At 42.7% G+C, this 22165-nt stretch overlaps 3 protein-coding genes across 3 annotated transcripts in view; 1 reads left to right on the forward strand and 2 right to left on the reverse strand.

Annotated features, from left to right (window-relative positions):
- Positions 1–173: 173 nt before the first annotated feature.
- Positions 174–18337, reverse strand: pelp1 (proline, glutamate and leucine rich protein 1). The gene is made up of 20 exons (XM_080051960.1): positions 18166–18337; positions 17928–17992; positions 17353–17458; positions 17050–17199; positions 15259–15330; positions 14942–15001; positions 14323–14479; positions 13361–13493; positions 12656–12743; positions 9247–9335; positions 9026–9139; positions 8571–8721; positions 7830–7983; positions 7660–7715; positions 7225–7358; positions 6574–6676; positions 4897–6192; positions 4341–4610; positions 3377–3649; positions 174–948 (listed from the first exon to the last, which is right to left on the reverse strand). Exons 1-20 carry the CDS (start codon positions 18304–18306, stop codon positions 856–858), a joined length of 3705 nt encoding a protein of 1234 aa, XP_079908086.1. The 5' UTR covers positions 18307–18337; the 3' UTR covers positions 174–855.
- Positions 18338–18387: 50 nt separating this feature from the next.
- med11 (mediator complex subunit 11) lies at positions 18388–20162 on the forward strand. The gene is made up of 3 exons (XM_080051968.1): positions 18388–18537; positions 18919–19049; positions 19368–20162. Exons 1-3 carry the CDS (start codon positions 18468–18470, stop codon positions 19563–19565), a joined length of 399 nt encoding a protein of 132 aa, XP_079908094.1. The 5' UTR covers positions 18388–18467; the 3' UTR covers positions 19566–20162.
- Positions 20163–20346: 184 nt separating this feature from the next.
- The window catches only part of arrb2b (arrestin, beta 2b), a 10551-nt gene continuing 8732 nt past the window's right edge, over positions 20347–22165 (reverse strand). Inside the window, exons 13-14 of the mRNA XM_080051965.1 lie at positions 22080–22134; positions 20347–21444 (exon numbers count right to left, since the gene is read on the reverse strand). Coding sequence (XP_079908091.1) covers positions 21354–21444; positions 22080–22134 — 146 coding nt within the window. The 3' untranslated portion in view covers positions 20347–21353. The remainder of the gene's footprint in view (positions 21445–22079; positions 22135–22165) is intronic.

Here is a 22165-nt window from a genome sequence, read left to right on the forward strand (position 1 = left end):
TTAAACATTGTGAATTACGATTTATATTAAACACACCGGTGTATTATGGAATTTAAAATAGAGGGTACCTAGATTTTAATACAATTTGAAATTGACACATCAGACCACAAAAGTTCAGATAAATGGTTCTCAAAGTGAAATGTTTTTTATAGGACCTACGGTATTGGGATATATATCTATATATAGGACCTACTGTCTTGTTACAATATGAAAATGTTGACACTCGATTGTAACCACTAATGTGACATGGTGAAGTAACTACACCTTTAGAAAAGGGTGATAAACCAGAACTAACAATTACATCTCAGAAAAAAGTGTAATGTACGTAACATGTTTAATCTTTTACTTCTTTTTTATAGCAAAGCATATGACAGTGATGACAACATAAAGAGCATGAAAAGATACAAATAAATCCAAGAGAAAAACCACGTCAAACACTAACTGTAGGATACTATGCACTGTACACAGGAACAAAAGGCTAAGGGTTCTGGGTGAACGAGCCATTTCTCTCTTTGCTTGGCAGCTGTACTTGGAACGGTTGAAATGGTTCTGCTCCTTTTAGTCAATGGAAGATTAATTCTTGCCATTTACAAGCTGGGTGATGTGTTTCAGTTAAAAGTCAGACTTCCCGTCCCCCAAACGTTCCCACACCACACATAGTGTCGCTAGAAGTTGTAAATAATGGTAAAAGACAAAACTGAGAAGCATTCTACCAGCATGATCTGAACACTGAAGAATGACTGGGGGAATGAAAGGGGAGGGTGGGGGCTAACTGGACCTTGGGAATGTCTTAAATGATAAGAGGTTTCCTCTGTTCTAACTTCAATCACGTCACTTCAGTCCTTGGGTAAATGTTTATGAGCGTTTGGATCCAGAGGCCCCGTCTTCATTGTCAGGTGGTAACGCCACAAAGTCAGCCAACATGGACGCCATGGATTCATCATCAGGCTAAGGGACAGAGGCAAAGAGACAACATGACGTGATTAGTCATTATTCAGTAGGGGTGTAACAATAGACGTACGTACGTTTGTATTTGTGGCCCTGAGGAACAAAATCACAATATTTCTACATGTCTACGCATCAGGGCTAAAACAATTACAAGGACATTCAAATCGTCATTCTGTAAAGTTAATAAATACGTGTCGGTGTGATAGTGGATACTGCATCAGTAACAGCTGTGATTCTGCCTTAGTGGAGGATGCACGTAAACAATCTTTTCGAACCAAGGTAGAAGAAGGGTGTTATGGTTAACTTGAAGAGGCTTGCAGAGAAGCCACCTCCCAAATCTCAACAATGTTGTACCATCCATCAAGCTGATTGGTTAATCCAACATCCTGTTTGGAAGGTTTAATTTTTCTTTAGAGTAGTGCCTGTGATCTAGCAGAACATCAACAACTAAATTCCTTTTTCAGGCACTCAATGTGACTTCGATCATTTCATTGATAAACAAATTCCTTCATCTTTGTCTCAGATAAAGTGTTAGGTTACACTGGGTGAACCTGATTTCTATTCATGCCATTATAGTGTGCTGAACATGATACAGCCTACGAGCTTGAAAGAAATGACTTGTACAAATGTGTGTAAACAGATTTCCAACGGTAGTTGATGCAAAACAAGGGTTTATTTCAACTACAGTAATACAGTGAGACTTGATGTGCGACAGTAAAATAATTAAGTCTGCTTTTCTAGGGAATAAAGGAAATTCCTAATAGGAATGGCTCTATTTGAACCCAAGTAAGGATTTATAAATTTTTCCACGATTATTGGACATTGTCTTAAAGGTGAAGTAAGCGATATATTTATGTTAATATTAGGGCTGTCAAAATTATCGCGTTAACGCAGGGTGATTAATTTCGGGAATTATCGGCATTAATTATTTTAACGCATTTAACGCATGTGCAGAATGATCCGCCCCGTACATCCACTCTATAGTTGTGGCTGACCCAGGATCAGTAGCTGCGCGCAGCCAAACATAGCAGCACGTTAGCCCATGCCGTGTTTTAAGGTCTTAAACTGGTAACGGTCACGTCTGTGTCGGGAGCATAGATATAAAATCAACTGTCGCGGGTGACAGTTGATGTCGGGAGCAACAGGAGGAGAAACATTGTCCGCTCTGTTCAGAGCCCGCGAGGACACAAACGTCTGCAGTTTTCAGAGGTGTGTGTGATCAGACATCAACATAACGTCGGCTTCCTGGCACACATGAACAGTCCCCTAGGAAGCGGTCGCGCGTACACACACACACACACACACACACACACACACACACACACACACACACACACACACACACACACACACACACACACACACACACACACACACACACACACACACACACACACACACACACACACACACACACACACACACACAGGTCTGTAATCAAGTTGTATTCAAGAATGCACAACCTATAGATTCACCAAATAAATGCCATTCTATAGCCTATCCTATATTTGCCCAAAGACATAGTAAAGAGACAGACCAATTGAATTATGGTTTGGTAGGTAGGCCTATATATTTTAGTTTGAATTAAATTTACTTTCAGTATTAAAACCATCATTTGGATTTTCAATTAATAAACATACTAATTTTAAATGTACATATCCACCTTCTGTCATTTATCTTATCCGTTCATACAACAATATACAGAGAAAATTCGAATTTTTCGGGCATATTTCGAATGGTAAAATTAATCGTGATTAATCCACAGAATCCTGTGATTAATCTGATTAAAATTTTTAATCGTTTGACAGCCCTAGTTAATATACATCGCTCTATTTTCATACAGTGATCACTTATAAAGTGTGCGCGTTTCATAACTCCGATCTCTTAGTCACTCGCTCTGCATGTAATCGGCAAATAAACGTTTCGGGGATCCCACAACTGATATCCAATCAGAAGACAGAACGCTACAAACCGGCACGCATCTCACTGCCGGTGAGTGAACCTTTAATATTGACTCATTGCAGCTCTTTTTAGGAAACGTTTTAGAAATGAATAGGAAAATACAGACTAGTTAGTGAATATAAGTGTTGTTTTTGCTGTGCTATTCTAGATATGCGACACTGTTGCCTGTTGCTAGGTGGGGCTGTAAAGTTAGTATCATTTCCCTGCTCTTCCTTTTGTTATTTACAGAAACATCAACAGTATTTGATCACACATGAAGAAAGTGTGAACGATTTCTAGCTGTTATTTGATGTTGCGTTCAACTTAAAGTACTTTGCACAGTACATCCATAGTTCACCTACATATACATTTGTGAGAGATCAAACCAAGGCTCCTTTAGCGGCCCACCATACCGTATATATGAACCAGGAAACAAGTCAACGCAAAGTCAGCCACGATTATTTATATATATATATTATTTTTTTACCTTTTTCTTCTCTGGGCTTTGTCCTTCCTCTTTCTCCTCTCTCTTCCTCTTCATTCCTTTCCCCTCCTCTCCATCACTCTCTCCTGCCTGCTGCTCTGCTCTGGTGTTCTCTGCTCTCTCCTCCTTTGTGTCCTCTGGTTGTTTTGTATTGGGGCTGGTTGAGGTTCCAGGATCTGTTGCTGCCGCTGTGGTGTCTCCTTCTGTAACAGCTGCTAGGTGTTGCTCCTGGTGATCACTCACACTGGCTTCCTGAGTAGCTTCAGCTAACGACTCCTGTTGAGTTGAAGACAGTCAGCTTCAGGCAGAGAGCTCACTTACATTGTAACAATACCAGCTTCATTTCCCCCCACCCTCACAATTGCAAAAGTGTTGTATGAAGGAAATAAATAAGAGCTATTTTGATCATTTATTTTAAATCAGGAAGCTTTAGAGGTGTTAGTGGATTTGTTACTGTTGGACAGGCTAGCGGTTTCCATTTGTAAGTAAGGTAATCTAATGAGACAGCAGCTGTGGCCTTATATTTAGACAGATATGACAGCAGTATAATTCTTCTCTTCCAACGCAAATACACATATTTCCCAAAAGGTCAAACTATTGCGTTCTTGTTTGTCAATGCCTCAATTTACACTGAATCCTTTTTTTGTTTTTCAAAAGGAACACTGGGAGATGAGTTCCAAGGTGCACGCCGGTGGCAATGTCATCTTACTGCCAGAGCTACTGCTAGAATCAACATAACTTACATTTGATGGTTACAACTTTGACTCATTTTAGGGCCTTCATATCATTTTTGATCATGATTGATTGATAGATAGATAGATAGATAGATAGATAGATAGATAGATAGATAGATAGATAGATAGATAGATAGATAGATAGATAGATAGATAGATAGATAGATAGATAGATAGATAGATAGATAGATAGATAGATAGATAGATAGATAGATAGATAGATAGATAGATACCTGTTGATTGTTATTGGCTGGGCATTCTATTGTGGACTCCCTCTCATTGGGTCCAGTCTCCCAGAGCCCTGCCTCTTCCTCCTCTTCTGGCCCTCCCCCTCCCTCCTCCCTGCCTGCCTCCTGGTCAGTCTCCTCTCTGTCCTCCAGAGCTCCACCGGTCACACACAGGATCTGAGGCATGGTGGGGTCGTCCATCCGCTCACTGTCGTCCTCCTCTCCCTCCACCTCCCGGCCCTCCTCCAGCACCCCGATGCTCTCAACTTCCTGGACCTACATTTCAAAACGTCACAGAAAATAAAACACACATTCATAAATGGTGGAAAAAGAGCGGACACGGATCGGGATTAGGATACTTTGGTTGTTATCATTTGGCTTTTAAGAAAATTCACAGGTCAGTGTACATTTATTTTTACTTTTGTAGTTTAACTTAATTCATCCTGCCTGTAGATTGTAATTTCATCTATTCCAGGTGTACAGCCATTTCTCAAACCCAATGAAAAGCATCATATTTTGGTTGTTGCCGTGTATTACATTCAGGCCAACCGGCCCCACTGACCTTCATCCTGTCTTCGGGGAACATGGCTCTGTTGGTCTGGATCTCCTGTATGCCTCCTTGTGCTTCTACCTCCAGGTTGAACCTAGCCAGGCCTGCTCCCTCCACCTTGCCCTCCTCTATCCCCAGCTCCTCTGACTTGTCCTCAGCTCCCTCTAGTGGAGGTATGTCTCCCTCCTCTTCCTCCTCCTCCTCCTCTAGCTCCTCCCCCTCTTCTTCATCATACTCCTCATATTCTTCTCCTTCGTAGAACTCGTCGTCTGCAAAGTCGCTCCCGTCTTCCTCCTCGTCCTCCTCATCCATCCCTTCTTCCTCCTCGTCCAGCTCTTCATCGTCCTCCATGTCCTCCTCCTCTTCCTCCTCATCGTCGGTGCTGTTTATGTTGATGACGCCCGAGTCTTCGTTGCTAGCCTGCGGCGGTGGCCCTCCTTGGTGCGGGTGCAGGTGGCGTCCTTGCTGGCTCTGGAGCTGGTTCTGCAGCTGGTGCATCTGCAGCGGTAGACCCATGGCGGGACCAGGCTGCTGGCCGGCTGCAGGAGGCTGCATGAGCATCTGCTGGAGCTGGGGTCTGCCGGGCAATGAGTCCGGCCCCAGACCTCCAGGGGGAGCAGTGAGGGCGCTGGAGCCCAAAGGGGGAACCAGGGACACCACAGAGGCGTTTGTGGGAGGGAAGGAGTTGATGGGCGCGCTGGAGGTGGTGAGCAGGGGGGATGAGGTGGCGTGGTCGTTGGGGAGAGAGTCTATGGTGCTGGTTGCTGTGGTGGGGACCATGGCAGAGTCTCCCCCTGCTAGAGAGGCCGCTGCAGAGGGGGCCATGTTCTGAGAGTTTGCTGCGGTCTCGTCTTGCTGGTTGTCCATGTTGAGCATCCCCGGAGGGACGATGACCACGCTGTCGTCAGAGTCGCTGGCCAGAGAGATCTCCACGTCCTCCGCCTCCTCTCTGTCGTAGCGGACAAACACCGGCCTCTGCCCCTCTGGAGGGCCCAGCCCGGCCTGGAGCTCCTGCTGGTGGGACAGGATCATGTCCCCCGGCGTGGGGGCCTGGCCCGACAGGCCAGGGACCAGGGAGAGGTGGTTCTCCAGGGAGCCCAGCAGAGACGAGGGGCCCAGGCCCAGGGAGTGGCGCCCGGGGAAGGGTGTACCGGGGGCAGGGCCTCCTAGGAGGGTCGGCAGAGTGAGACTCTGAGCGGCCGGGGTGGGCTTCAGGGTGAGGGGGGGTAAGGGAAGGGCCAAGGGGGGACAGCGGGGATGGAGCAGGGCGTTACAGATGGTCAGAGCTTCAGTGCAGAAGGTAGACACCTGAGTGCAGAGAGCGGGGAGGACAGATATTAAAAACTGTAGGATGACATGTGAACAGAGGTAGTGTTGATTGCCTGCTGCCAGAGTACATTAGATACACCAGAGTCAACTGGTAAGATGAGTACTGTTGCTATGGTTACCTTCAGTATAGTTTGTCTCTTGTACTAATTTAGGCAACGTTCAGATAAACAGCAGCACTATGTTTAAAAAAAAGATGCCCTTTGTTTCCATTTATCAGACTGCGGTGATAACACACAGCTGGTAAATTGTAAATTGCTGTGCAGAGACTTAAAAGCGAATTGGTCAGTCCCTTAAACCCGCCAACAGCAGTGCTCTCTCTCTGTGTGTGTGGTGTGTGTGTGTGTGTGTGTGAAGAGTCACCTTGAGGTTGCGGTCGGTGCGTCCGTTGCTGAGGATGGACACAGCACAGGTCATAGGTGGAGGCCAACAGGGTGAAGGGACCAGGACCAGAGCAAGCAGTAACCTGAAAATACACAGGAATAAAACACTGACTGTAAATACGTTATTACAGTAATCACATTACCATACAGACAGAAACAACATACTCATTTTTGTCTCTTAATAACTGAATGACCAAATCATTGGTAACTAAAGCATGGGGTTTGGATTAAGCTGTGTGTGTGTGCGGTGGTGGCAGAAAACAATTTGAAGTGGCAGTGTAAACAATGAAATAATACCAGTTAAATCGCAAGTGGTCTTTTAGCAGTAGTTGCAATACTGCCCCCCAGCACCTCCTGTAGATCATTGCAGTTACAAATGAACATCTGCATGGTTTTGTATTGAAGTTTGAACAGCTTTCTGATCGCTTTTATAATATATACACGACTCTTCAATGGTTAAATTCTGCGTCATCCGTTCAAATCGCTAATGAACAATCCCAATCGTCAATAGGAACAAGTCTAGATTCCACCCGTGTTTCATGCACGAAATGCAGGTCAAAATGCTTTACATTCAAAGTAACTACAACCAAGAGTGCATTTCCTGTATGTTTGATGTGGGTGGAGATAGTACCTGTATAGCTCTTGTCGGCTGAGGGCGCTGCTGTACTGTCCACTGATGCTGCCTGCTGTTTCACAGGAGTTGCTGCTGCTGGACTGTTGCTGTTGCAGGCGAACGCACAGGGGCAGCACCACGTCATGGAGACGCTGGGAGAGAAATCAAAACAGAGCACGTGACTACAGAAGGACTGTTTGCTCTAAAAAAAAATGATGTGTCCATTCTGCAATTAAGCAAAGGGTTTTCATTGATGACAACAGTCACTGTCAGTCCATTGGAGGCCACAGAATATATAAACATGAACCCAACTGTTACTACAGCAACTCAGTTAAGTGGTAAGTTCTACTCAGAGCTATGTGTTCAGGGACATCAGCTGTGGTGCTATTTAGTAGAAGTAGTAGGGAATCGAACAGCATTCCCATGCAACAACAATGAAAACCTGACACTTACCTTGTGTATATCCTCCTTTAGCAAGGTACCACTGGTGAGTATGATATGTCTCAGTGCTGTAGAGAAGAAAACAATAGCCATCACAGGACGTACAGAAGAGCAGCAGACCAATTCAAAATGGCAAGACTTATTTTTTTAGAAGATGTAATCAAAGTGATGCGGCCCCTCACCCCTGAGAGCTGATAGACAGGTATCCTGATTGGCTAGCAGGTCTCCTTTCCTCTGGAGTGAGGGCCCCACTGTCTCTGCCATCACCAGCTGTTTGGTCCTGCGTGGGCCGGGCTTCCCTCCTTGTACCACATCTAAAGATAGACCTGCCCTGAGCTGGAGGAGGGCATAATACAGAGGGAAACTTTGATGCTTTTCAATTGACATATGACAAACGGTACACACCTGCTTACTACCACTACTGGTTCAAAAAAGCAAATATAGAAAAACTACTGTACATGGTGCTTTAAGCCCCTGTAAACGCAAATATACTCAATCTTCCCAACAATGTAAGTTGGGGAGTTAGTTGCGTGATAGTTTAGCATCTGAAAAGAGTTAGGCATATTTATCAATCTTAATGAAAGTTATTGTCATTTTAGGTTTGATAATCTTTAGAGAGATTCCATTTAGATGAAGCATGCTATGCTCTGGTTCTTAGAACACAATTAGTATTTTGAACAAACCAAGGCAGTTTCTGCCATGGAGACCGTTTGATACAGCCACAACCGCACACTCCTGTAAAACAGTCTAGACATTAAAAAAGCTGTTTTTTTTAAAACTATGTATTATAATATTTATTTTAATCAGATTTTGTAAAAGCTTATTGAAAAAACAATCTTTGATATCGTTCATTGCTTTGTATTGTCTTAGACCAGGTGTTCAGAGGGTTAACACATACAAACATACATGGGACTTGGACTAACCTTGACAGACTCTGCCCCTGGTGTGATGTCACTGAGCAATTGTCCAAACAGGAGCTCCGAGTGACCAGGGCTTCCCTGAAGTATGCTAGCAGAGGCTCCAGCCGCCTGCACCCACACCTCTAAGCTTCTGTACACCGACACACGCACTGAACTGTGGGAAGAACAAGACACTCGAGATGAAATGAGACATTAACAAAACTTCTGCCTTAACATCAATATACTCACATTGATGTACTGGAACAATAGCTTTTTGAAGTGTGTGTATACTCCTAATATCAAAATCAAAACGTAATTATTCGTCAGTTATCAACCACTCTCCAAGGATTCATTTTATCCTTCTGGTAATCAAAAGATGTAAGACCTTTGTAAAAGAAATGCAATACCTTCAAGGCCTTATAAATGTTTTTTTAATGCTTTTAAGACTGTTAAATGCTGTGGAACAACCAGTGTGTTACCTGTAGGCTCTCTGCTGTCCATGACTGGCTTCAGGTAGAGGCGTCCAGGCAGAGAGAGTCTGAGAGAACAGCCTCTGGAGCACCGCAGCATACTGGACCATGCCGCTACGCACACTGTCAAACACACACACACACAGCACCATCAACACTATGAACTGTTGCTGAAAAATTCAAAATGACTTCTACAACTGTGTGTGTTTCTCCTGCACATCAGTACTCACGCTGTGATGAGAGCTGATAAGACATCCAGTGTGTTGGTGTGTATGATGGGCAAGACCAGCAACCGAACACTTCCATCTCCGCTTAAATTCTGAGAAACACACATACAAACACAGTGAGAGAATGCTTCAGGTTCAGTTCATTGTTTCATGAATGTTAACGATCGATAAATACTTTATTCAATACTTCATACTTTATTTCCCAAAGGGAAATTGTATAGGTTCAGGGGTTGTGGGGGAATGTTAATAGAAAGTAGGGGTGTAACGATACACGTATTTGTACCGTACCGTGACGGTACAGGCACGTATTTGGTGTTACAGAGGTGGACCGCGGTCCGTTTGTGGCGTAGCCTACATAGCGTTAATATTATAGCGAATGTACAGGCTTGTTTTGCGGTGTGGAACTTAAAACTTGTCGTCGGAGTTCCCCCCGGACCATTTAGCCTCCGGCTCGCTCGTGCGTGCGCAGTAGCAGCCAGCGATTTAGAGTCTGTTATCTCCTTGGTTGCGTTCCGAATCGCATACTCTTTCTTTTTTCTATTCTACATACTACATCCGGATGCAGTAGGCATACTATTGGGACATACTTTACTCTCTTATTTCATCATAACATTGCGCCTTGATCTTGCCTCTTGCTTTTATATCCGTCGCATCCCTGTTTGTTTTCATATGGAGGCTTCGTCGAGGTTACGTCACTTCACGTGCGCACTGGATTGTGGGTCAGAATCGCCCAAATAGGATGCACCTTTCAACACTAACAATCTTGGCCGCATGAAGTAGGACATCCGGGTACTTCTAACCATCCTAAATCTGGCCATAAGAATCGGGACATCCTAAATCTTTTTTCTACATACTATATAGTAGAAAGTATACGATTCGGAACGCAACCCTTATCTCCATGGTGAGCACAGCATGAGGGTGCAGTGTTGCTAACTTAGCAACTTTTCAGACCCTTCTGGCGACTTTTTTTTCCAAAAAGCGACTAGCGACAAATCTAGCTACTTTTTCTGGTGTTATTGGTGACTTTTGGAGACTCTGTTGCTAAAGCATGTATTGCTCTTTACTTCTAAACGAGCAGCGGGTGCCTCCCGAGGCTCCTGCCCCGTAACACAGAGCACTGACAGACGGACAGGTTCTCGCACAGCAGCCCCTCCCAGCTGCGGTCAGAGCAGGAGATACACACCTCTCCGCTCTAGTGTTCCGTTTGCATCCCTATTAGCAGTTGTAGTAGGCTACCCCTCTTTTCTTTTACAGTCTATGAGTAATGCAAATAAAAATTTTATACAGTGCTATCGAACAGAGAGCGAACTGCATGGCGAAAGACAACAGGAAACCGGAGCTTGCAGGCGTCCCCGTCATTCAAATCCCGTTTGAGGGATAACTTCGGATTTCAGTAGAATTATGAAAACAGTGATAAACGTGTGGAACAATGTCGGCACACAGGTTATTGTTTCACCGCGATCGCCTATGTAGGAGCCAAGCATGGACATATAAAGGGAGCCAACACGTCGAACATGCATACGCATTTGAAAAGGCACCATCCAGGTCTTACTATCACTGTTACTGTGAAGAAAAATCGAGCTGTGCAAACACAGAAAGTATTTTCTTTTTTATACTGAAAATACATAAACTGTAATTTAATTAATGCTACAGTTGCACTTTTATTTGATAATTGTTATATTTATAAGAGCACTTAAGACAGTGGTGCAAAAAGTGGGTATGCACTATATGCGGCGCATAGGGGCGCCACACTAGAGGGGCGCCAAAGCGATCGGGGGAAAATTATTTGGAGTCGGCATTTTTCTCTATTTAACAGCGTTTGTGTAAATGATATGATCAATAACAGAAGCACGTCAGTGATAAGGCGCCCCCCGCTCCTTCGCCTCCTCCTCCCCACACTATAGGCGCTCCAGTGTGCGCCCCTCGAGCACGCGCTGGAGCGCGAGAGCTTTCATTTGAGTCGTGTTGTCATCTGATGACAGGGACCTAAAGTTGGAGAGGCAGAAAAGAAAGCTCTCGGGGGCACAAAACCGAAAACGGGAAGATTGATAAGGAGAAAGATTGGGTGTTTTATATGGCCGATTGTATTGATTAATGCACACTGATTATCGGCCGCGACTCGCGGATTGTCACTGCAGATCTACTTGTGTGTCACCTCAAGTTTTTGACTATATCTGTTTTCAGTTTTTGAATGGTAGTGTAGTGATTAGCCTATAGCAGGTCAGCGCCCAAACAACACACTCACCTGTTTCCCACTATTATCATATTTTTCACCATTCCAGCGCACGACTGAGTTGTGTGTGTGAGTGTGAGTGTGAGTGTGAGAGAGAGAGAGAGAGAGAGAGAGAGAGAGAGAGAGAGAGGGGTCTCCTTAAAGAGGCAATGTGCCAGACTAACAATTTCAGTTGATTAAAATGTATAAATAACTAAACATGAAAAGACTGAGGTTAAGTTTGTCACCAAATTCCCTTACAATAAACTATTATATACTCTCTCTCTCTCTCTCTCTCTCTCTCCTGTAATACTGTATGTGTAACTTACACACTATTCAAACCGATCCTGAATTGTAATGCTTTGGGGGATTCTGAATTGTGATGCTTTGTGGTGCCCCCCCCCCCCCTCCTTAGCCTTGCACATCATACTTAGCATTGCACAACATACTTCAAACACTATGTACATAAGCCCTGCAGCTCACCCGCAGAAAACATTTCCTCAGAAACATTTTTTTTGTCGTTACACTCATAGCTCCAAAGAAAAACCTGCTGTTCTAGTTGGGCTTACCTGGGAATCTTATCTACTGTCTGATCAGGACCTTCAAATATCTCTTTTTCATTCATCCAAGCGAATCCATCATCTTGTTCAGTGAATTGGAAACTGAAACTGCTAAGTGCCTGCATACCCCCCAGAAAGTGGGTATTTGCGCCCCTGACTTCAGAGCTTCAGAGAGCTGCAGTAATATATTATTTTTTTAAAGGTAAAATACCCTTAAAGATGACATACCCTTTTTTTACATACCAGCTTACAGAGCCTGCTGAGCATTAACACTGGCTTTTTTTCACTGCAATTTTAGTTTATGCTGCACATTCACTAGTATTTAATAAGTATTTTATTTATTGGAGAATTGCAGCAGTATTCCTTTTAGATTTGTTATGCATTGTATTTGTATGTTAGCTAGTCACTGACAGCTAAAGCTGTTCATTCTCCCTTAACTATGAACCGTACCGTACCGTGACTTCAAAACCGAGGCACGTACCGAACCGTGACTTTAGTGTACCGTTACACCCCTAATAGAAAGTGCCTCCTCTTCCAGTACAGAAGGGAGTTATTGTATATGGTAAATACATGTAACAGTGTGTGTGTGTGTGTGTGTTGTGTTGTGTTGTGGTGTGGTGTGCGTGTGTGTTCTCCTCACTATGCTCTTGGAGCTGACGGCGAGGGCTCTGCACACCAGGTTGAGTATTGGTCTGACAGGCAGACGGACAGCTGAGGCTGGATCCACCCTGATGGACAGAGAGATGAAGATCGTTTGATTAAAAAGTATAATACTGTTGGGGGCGCCCTTAGATCAGTTGGTAGGGCGTCCCCCCCGGGCCGGGCTCAGCAGCAGGGTTCGATTCCTGCCCGCGGTCGTTCTCTGCATGTCACTCCCCTCTTTGCCCCATTTCACCTGTCTCTCTGCACTATCAATAAAGCATAAAAATGCCCAAAAAATTTCTTAAAAAAAAAAAAATATATATATATATATTATTGTCAGTAAAACTGTCTCCTGAAAAGAAAAAAAAAACACTGCTTTTGACTCATCTTCCTCATATACACTGCTGTGAAGGCAAGGGGGCCCTTAGTGCATTGAATCTGTTAAATACAGTAAGTTCTTCCAGAAAGTGGCCTTATAAACCTCAGTTCATGTAACAGTAACTCTACATAAAGTTAATCTTAATATTTTCAAAACATAATTGTACATTTCTAACTGTTAATATTTATGGTTAATATTTAACATTAAATATTAAATCAAGTGCAGAGATTTTAAGAAAACCTTAGCATCTTAAAAGTAAAACTAGTACCATAAATGACTATATAAAAATAAAAACTTTAAAAAAAAAAGTTGTGTGTGTTGTACCCGAGTGTGTGTTTGAGTGCCAGGCAGACGGCTGTGTATCTGTGCTGGAGCTGCAGCAGCAGCAGGGGATCTGATTGGTCGAGATGAGAGAAGGCCAGCTCCACCCCCGTACCTTCGTATTGCACTGTTCCATCTGTCACGGCATAAAGCAAGAGCTTTTAAAACAAACACATGTAACAACCAAAGCATGTTGAGGTGTTAGAATAACAAAGACTTCACTTAACACAGCATATTCAATGAGTTAAACTAGCATAATTTTTCTCCAAGTGGTATAGTGAACATTTGTCCTGCTGTTAGATATTGGCATCTCACCTACCATTGTATCATGTTTTGTTTATGTGTGTATAAACAGATGTATATCCTATGCAAACATTGCCTTAGCAACCACTGTGACTGCTCTGTATTACAAATGAAATGTCGATAGATTATTTGGTACACTGTAGTGTAGACACAGCAGAACAGGTCAAACGCAGCTTAAGAAAACACTGGCATAATGTCAACATTGGCGCTGGATGAGCTTCAGTCAAGTCTGAGAAAATATCCTTATCACAGTGATATTATCAGTGTTATCTCAGAGTGGGCTCTGAAACAACAACATTTGACTTTCTGTTAATATCAGCTCTTTGGCTCACCATTCTATCACTCCTGCTCTCTCTCACAGAGAGAGAGAATAAGAGCGAGAGAGAGACAAAGAAAGAGGAAGTCCGACTCCACAGAAAACTTTAAAGTGGCCATAAGGAACTTTCCATTTGTGTTCATTATTGCGCCCCCTTTGGACAATAGTGGTAGTGTTTTTACAACGCCAGCTGTTGTTCCTGGGTGAAAAACTATAAAAATAGCATCCTTTGCACTGATACTTTGCTGTTACTTGTAATTAATCATCAGAGTAAATATTAGAATGTTTAAGAAATATTTCAAAGTTCCTCGCAGCTACTTTAACCACAGCTAATAGAAAAGCATACCTGTTTCTGAACCCTGGTAGATCTGAGCTAGCAGGCCATTGGCTGAGGCCATCAGGCAGTGAATCTGATTGGTCCAGCCATCAGCTCTGCCAGCGCCCACCCCTTTGTCCAACAGACCCCCCAGGCAGGGCAGGCGACCATAACAGCGACAGGCCATCTGGCAGAATGGAAAGGAGATGCGGTGAGATGAGAAAGTTCAAACTTGCCGAGTCTACATTGCACTTATCTGTATACTTACATGGTCCAGTGAAAATGTTTGTCTAAATTGCATTCCTAGGTGATGTAGACATTGAGAGAAATCTAATGTATTAATTACTTTGTAAGGTAAGACAGACTATTAGGGCCTTGTTGAGGAAAATAACTTTTATATAAAAATGTAATTATAAAAATATCCCAAGTTTCTTCTCGTAAAATTATGACTTTTTGCTTTTAAATTGTATTTATTTATTCCTCTACAATGTCTACATGGTGCTAATACTCTGTCTTGGTAAGGGAATGTTCTTTTGATTACTATATGTTTGTACCATGGTGTGAGCAAGATTGGGATAATAGACTAGAATAGATTAGACATAACTAAAAACCCTACGTTATATTTGCCTCAGCAGTGAGAATTACTTACCTCTTGTGTTTTCTTGTTTGTGCTGTCCATTTTGGAGAGGAAATAGGCCCCAAGTTTGTCCTGAAAGAACAAAAACAACGACTCATGTTTTATGGTTTCTTTACTCAAAAGACTTGAATAAAAAATATACATGATACTACATTCATAACTAATATAGGGCAAAACCTCTAAGATGCCTGTGTTCTTTCATTTCATTTTCCTTTATTTATTCTCGAAAGATCAATTGAGGTTACCCTCTTTTACAATGACGTCGAGACAGATACACAATATACAATGAGAATACACAACAAGCTGATCCGTCCAGCAGTGTATCTTACCCTGAGGGATCCACAGGCTCTGGTGTAGTAGGTCATGCAGGCTGTCATCCCCTCCATTGCTGCTAGCTCACACTGAGATCACAGGAACAACAAAGAAAACTGAACCGTCAGCGAGGGTTACACTGGTTAGCATTTGGATGCAACATCTGGTCAGTCTTTACACTGTTATTCAAACTTGTGACTGCCTTTTTTAAATGTATTTCATCTAAAAAACTGTTTATTAAACGAGTAAGTCGGCACGTTGGCGACACCTTTGAACAAAAGCGGTAGTATTTTTAAGACGCCAGCTGTCGTGAAGCTCGTGCAGGGGGTGCAAGATTCAAATAATCAGGAAGCAATATAGTGCGTGTCCGTCCGTGTGTTGAAAGTGTGAGGGCACCGGACTCTTTTCGGCTCGGTGAGAGTGGTTAGTGACACAGCATCAACTACACCTGATTGCAATGAGTTGATCCATTGTCACCTCTCACGGAGCTGAACGAGTAGGCTATGTGTCCCCACACAAAGCGAATGAACGAGAGACGGCAGTTAGTTATGGATCACGATGAGGTAGGCTAATGTGTTTATGTTGTTGTAAATAATGACTATTTCAGATGAATAATGGTCATCTGATGATGCTGGTGAGGCAAAGTAAACTTTGTTTTAGTAGGCTACCGCTCATTCATTTAGGAGTAAACACTGCAGTCTAGGTTCACTCCGTGAAATTGTGTATACGTTGCTTGGCAACGCCCTCCCGCCCGCCTATCACTCTCCCTTTTAGCTTTTCTTCATTGCATTTTCTTTTTTTTCTTTGATGGTTCAGCCGTTCAGCCCCGTTAGTCATTATGACGACAAATAACTGTCTCAAACAAGGCTCCCGCGGGACAACGTCTCAATTTGCGGGACGTGTGAAAAGTAATGGAAATGCGATCTGGTCACCCTAGAAGTTAGAAGCATTGTTATTGAAAGTGAGCCCCCCTTTTTAAATGCGTGTTTTATAATCTGGCATTTATCCGATAGCTGTGAGGAGACAGCAGTCTCCGTTTGTCTGTGTGTGTGTATCGGGCTGCTGGCTCTGGCATTACCGGTGGTGACACGAGTTTATTTTGCTAAAAAAACGGCACTTTGTCCCGCATTGTCCCGCACAAACGTAGTCTTTGTCCCACATCTGGTGAATTGGGATCTGGTCTCCCTATCCCCTTCCCTCACCTGGAGTGATAGGCTTCTCAAATCACGTTCCTGCGCCACACTGCAATCTGCGACCAATACGGATATGTGACCATAGAGCATGCATGCGTGAACCGAAAATCGGACTGGGTGTACGACCAGATCAAATGCAGTAATAAAAACTATATAAAAACGTCTTTCTTTGCACTGATGGTCTCGTTTGCTGTTAAAGGTAATTTATGATTATGAGAGGAAACATGAGGCTGTTTAAAAGATATTTAAATGTTACTCGTTGCCGCTTTAATACCATCGCAAGTAAATAGCAAGGGGACTTTTTGTGGACAAAACCACAAGAAGAGTGGTTGTAATTCAGTTTTAAACATGCTATAATGACATAAAATGTATAGGCTCCACAAAGTGGGGATTTCTATTATTCAAAAAACACTCATTGTTCAGCCACTAGTTAGTGAAGGTGCTGGTGTTGTAAAAATCTCTATCAAACAGCTGCTTCAAAAGTGTCAAACTCCACACGACCCTTGTGAAATTTCTTAAAAAAAATTGTGTTGTTGTTGTTGTTGTTGTTGTTATGCCTCTTTGTAATGAGTGTCTCCCTTGAATGTCTTTGTCATGTCTTTAAAGTCCCCTCACCTCTGTCTTGAGGCCCAGCAGAGATGTGAGGATGCCCAGGATGGAGTTGAGGCCGACCTCCCTGGCCAGCTCCGCCAGCTGGGACGAGTACTGCAGCAAGTCCTTCAGGATGTTGACCGCTAGCTGGATGGTCTGAACGGGAGCCTGAGACTACAGGAGGGCATAAACAATGCACAGAGCAGAAGTATTAGGAATAGGTTTCCATAATGCGGGTTTAACAGAAAAGACAACCTCAACAAAATAAACGTGAGTGTGTGTGTTTGTGTGCGTGTGTGTGTGAGACAGAGCGTGAGTGAGTCATACCTGTATGACCTGCTGCAGGGAGCGCAGCCAGGAAAGACAGTGTTGTTGGAACAGATCACTGGAGCTGTCCTTAACCAGCATGGAGAGCAGGCACAGCCCCTCGAACCTACACACACACTCAATAATCAATTTTTTTCATTCATATCTCAAACTATATAAATCTCGACTAGGCCAATTAGACACTGATGGCATGTCACTGTGCCAGTGAAGCACAAGCCCATTCTTTGGCACCTAAGTGGAAGTACTGTTTTGAAAAAAAATGCAGTTTAATGCAACTAGAACAGCTTCATAGGGGCATTGCACTGTTATTACAAAGTTTATTCATGCAAGTTTTTCAATTCCAATGCCGTCTAATAAAAAAAAATATTTATACAGGCCTAAGCTTTTTATATCTTTCAAACATGTCAGGGGCGGTCATGGGTATTTGGCTGAGAAAATGTTATTATTATATAAGGGGGTAGGCCTACACCATTGATAAAAGTTTAGGAAGCACCGTGATAACTTAATCAAATGAAAAAAATAACAGTAAAAACAGGTAACCATTGGTATCACATGTTTAGTGGCGACTTTCTCACCTGGTCTTGCTCGATCCCAGTTTGGCATTGCTGAAACCCACGAGACCCCCGACGGCGCTCGAGCCCTGCACAGATAAAACATATATGTTCAGAAACAATGAAAGCCAGACACATTTTAATAACAAGAACAGTCCATAGGAAACAACGTAGCCTGGGAGTTAGCAGCAGCACAGCGACAGAACGCGCATGGCTAAAAACTAGCTTCCAAGCTAACGCGCTCGTGCGGCCCGGGCTCTACCTGTGTAGCGAACACGCCATGTTCTCTGTAGCTGGCCAACAGAGCAGGTAAATACTCTGGACGCTGTTCTTTCAGAACCGACACCAGACCCTCGGTTAGGCGCATAGCATATGGCCCACGCATCCAAGCCGATGTAGCCATCTTGCCCCTCTCCGCAAGGCGAACGTCACTTGTGTGCGACTACGTGACGTATATTTAGTGGACTCTTTTGTTGTTGCACCGTTCAGCAGCCGCCTTCTCGCTGAACTGTGTGCTTTTTGGATGTGATTCTGTGTTGATGTATAGTTGTTTCTCGCTTTCCCATGGCTAATGAGCGGCTACGAGCTCTGGAGGATGTGGAGAAGGAGATAGCGACGATCCTACAGTGTGCGGGTGAGGACACAATGACATATAACCGAAAATCATGAGGCTGGTTTGTACAGCTGAGCTAACAGCTAAAATTCTGTATGAGAAAGGACGGCTGTTGTGTTGTGTATAATAACTGCAAGAACTTCAATTAATTATGGACAAATACCTTATGAACGTTTAGACTGAGTAGTAGGCTGGTATAATTTGTTGGGGGTTTTCTGTTGGCCATCACGTTTAGTTTAGGCTAGTATTACCTTCATAGATTGATAACCTGCCTGTCTGATGTTGTGTTTGGAGTGTCCAAAACACAATGAATGCAGCCTTAAGTCATTGTGAATAAGTGACAACATAACATGTCCTGGGATCATGAAACTAATATACTTTGTTGTATGCTTCCTCCTACAGGTACTATAATTCTGGAACTGTCCAAGGACAAACACAACGCCAGCCTCCTGGACCGACAGCTGGTCCAGTTCCAGAGCTCCGTCAACAGAGTGGAGAGTGAACTGGGTGGACAGATCCGCTACCTCACACAGGTCAGACAGACACACAGTAGCCTAGTAGTTCTTGTCTTCAAGTGTTTTTAAGAAGTGGTTATATTTAGTACTTTTACAGCTAAATATAGCCTTAAAAAGTCACATAGGATAGTTACCACATTTTTTTTTCTACTTCTATGACATCATAAGGGGAGAGAAATCTCACTGGGGTTGTAAAGCCATTAAAAAGTGCATTTTGCATTAATAGGTGACCTTTTATATTGGCGTGAAAGATGATTCACAACTCTTTTGATATGTGTATTTTTCCGAGGGGGTTTCACATAGACATATAATAAAGCAGTACTAATGATTCCCCAGGTAGCCACGGGTCAACCCCACGAAGGCTCCACGTATTCGGCCAGGAAGGACTGTCAGATGGCCCTGAACCGAGCCGAGTACGCCAAGGTCAAATTGGGAGAACTGGGACGCACATGTGAAGTGATGCTGGAGCAACAACAGCAACAGCAGCAGCAGCAGCAGCAACAACAACAACAACAACAACAACAGAATACATGAGAGCAGAAAGAGAGAAAGACTGATCACTTCATCCAACAGCCTTACAATCTTTTCCTAGATCTCTTCCATTGTGATTACAAATACTAAAGTATCACAAGAAACGCAAAGGAAAACTGTTGTTATGTACAAGAACTTAAATTTTTCTAAATAGTGTATCTTGCCATTCTGTGTCTATCTTGTCATTTGGTGGTCCAAGTTTGATATGTACACCTTTTCCATACTTAAAATACATCTTCAGAGGAATTCGACACCAAATGTTTCCACATAATCAGCCATTGTCGGGCTGTGGATTGGAGAACAACAATAGAAGAACGGCAGAGACACATGCTTGTGGATAGGTACAAACTTGCACATCCCGATTTACTTTGTACTTATACTCTGAAATGTGCTCCTAGTAACTCCTTCAACTTCCGTTTTTGTATATTAAGAGCATCCACCTCCCAAGTCTCTCAAAATGTGATGATATTTCCCCTGCAGTCTGGGTTTGTTTGCTCAACTATATTGTCGTTGATTGTGTGCCAGGCCACAACTCGCTAAACTTTCTCATTTGAACATTTGTCAGACATACAAAGAAGCCCTGTGGAAAACCTATGTTTAAAACAACAGAATAAAGATTATTTTTTAGTTCAACACGTCCATTTTATTGAGTAAAAAAAAGCATTCAATTGAGTATCTTGTGATGTGTTTTCTTATTAAACTGTAAAGTCTTCATTTTAGCACGTTACTTTTTTATGTAGGCTAGTATTGAGTATTTTTATAAATCTCAGGTTGGATTAAAATAATAAATGTAGTAGCTTACATTTACATAGCCCACATATACTGTACATCTCCATGGAAAAAAATCTTTCATATTCTACAATCATGTATGTTCATAGATAGATACAAGAACACAAGTCTGGATACAAAAAGACTCTTGGTCACCACCTGAGACACTGTAAAACAACGTATCTTTCCCCGTAACTGACAGCTTTCAAATAAGTATCATGGTAAAGAGTTACAGTGAATGTATGGTTGATTGTCTAGCTAGTGGACTTTCATGTTCAAACAAAATGATACAAACAGAATAATCATTGTATAGTTAACACCAATGGCTTTGCATGCTCTGACTGGCATGTTTTGTATACACACAAAGTCCCAACTCCACGATATAGATGGATTTCAAGAGGTAATTGGAAGTGATAAATTGGCAGGACAATATTCATTCATGACAAAGATAGATCTCTATTGGGTTAAATACTATATCCTCCTTATCAAAAAAGTCATGTTACATTTTGTTTTTAAATATCTAACTATTTTGTAATTCCTCTAATGAAGAATAAGTAGAAGACCACCAAATGACATTGAGTGTTCACCATTGTTAAAATAGCAACAAACAAACAAACAAACATGAAAACTAACATTAAAAAAATAGTTCCATTTTACTCCATGCTTTTCTTCTCCATATAAAAAAACGCATTAGAACGATTTCATTATAAAAGAGTATAAGGACACAGTGTTACTGACCTCAACTATTTTACTAATAACTGAAAACAACAACTGACCTATCATCAGTATATATACAAGGCTCCAATCATCAATGGTGAATCAGCAGTGTATTTACAGTATAATACTGATATTAGCAGACTGTACACCGGGAACATATGACTGTTACCTCACTTATCTTAGCTCTTACACCAACATGCAACCGTTCAGAATGTGTGGACGGCGCCTTTATAGAGACGCATTTAGTATCTAATACAGAACAATTGGTACAGTTACAGTTTTGTGGGTTAGACAAGCAGCAAAGTGCTAAAAGAAGGGTTCATCGTCGTCCTTCGTGCCTGTTAACCGCAGCCGAGCAAAGTCTTCAAATACAATGTCTTCAACCTGAGAGGGAGAGCTGAAAAGAGAAAGTATGTCATCATTACCTACCTGGAAAAAAAGCCAGCATATTAATACAGGCAAGCATATTTCAGTAGAGATACACTGGTCTCGTTTAGAGTTTAGGAAGTCCTTTCCAGGGGTGGTAGGATGGCCTAGAGGAAAAGGTGGCCGACCAGTAACCATGATGTCGCTGGTTCGATCCCCGGCACCGGACAGGAGGGTGTTAGTTGTAAAACTAGCAGAGGCTGGTATTGCGTCTACGGTGCCCACCATCTCTACCATTGTGTCCTTGAGCAAGACACTTAACCCCAAAAAACTGCTCCAGGGGCGCTGTACTGCGGCTGACCCTGCGCTCTGACCCCCTCCGAAGTGTGGTAACTTGAGAGGGGATATGCGAAAAGACGAATTTCAATGTGCCTCGTGTACAACTGACAAATAAAGATAACTTAACTTAACTTAACTTTAGATCATAAAAAGTGTCAATAAAAGCGTATTTTTCAGCACCGAGCAACAGATATAAGATAACAGATATAAGAGAAAAAAACCTTGTGATGAATGTGTTTCCTTATTAAAACATTTCCAAAACAAATTCTGTTATATTGGAAAATGCTGCACACACACACACACACACACACACACACACACACTTACCTTATTCCAAACTCTATGAGGTTCGTATCCACAGGAGCAGCAGCCTCTGGAACAACTACACAAAAGAACCAGTTAAGTCAATAAAT

This window comes from Ammodytes marinus (genome assembly GCF_949987685.1).
Source record: "Ammodytes marinus genome assembly, chromosome: 23".
Lineage (NCBI taxonomy): Eukaryota > Metazoa > Chordata > Actinopteri > Uranoscopiformes > Ammodytidae > Ammodytes > Ammodytes marinus.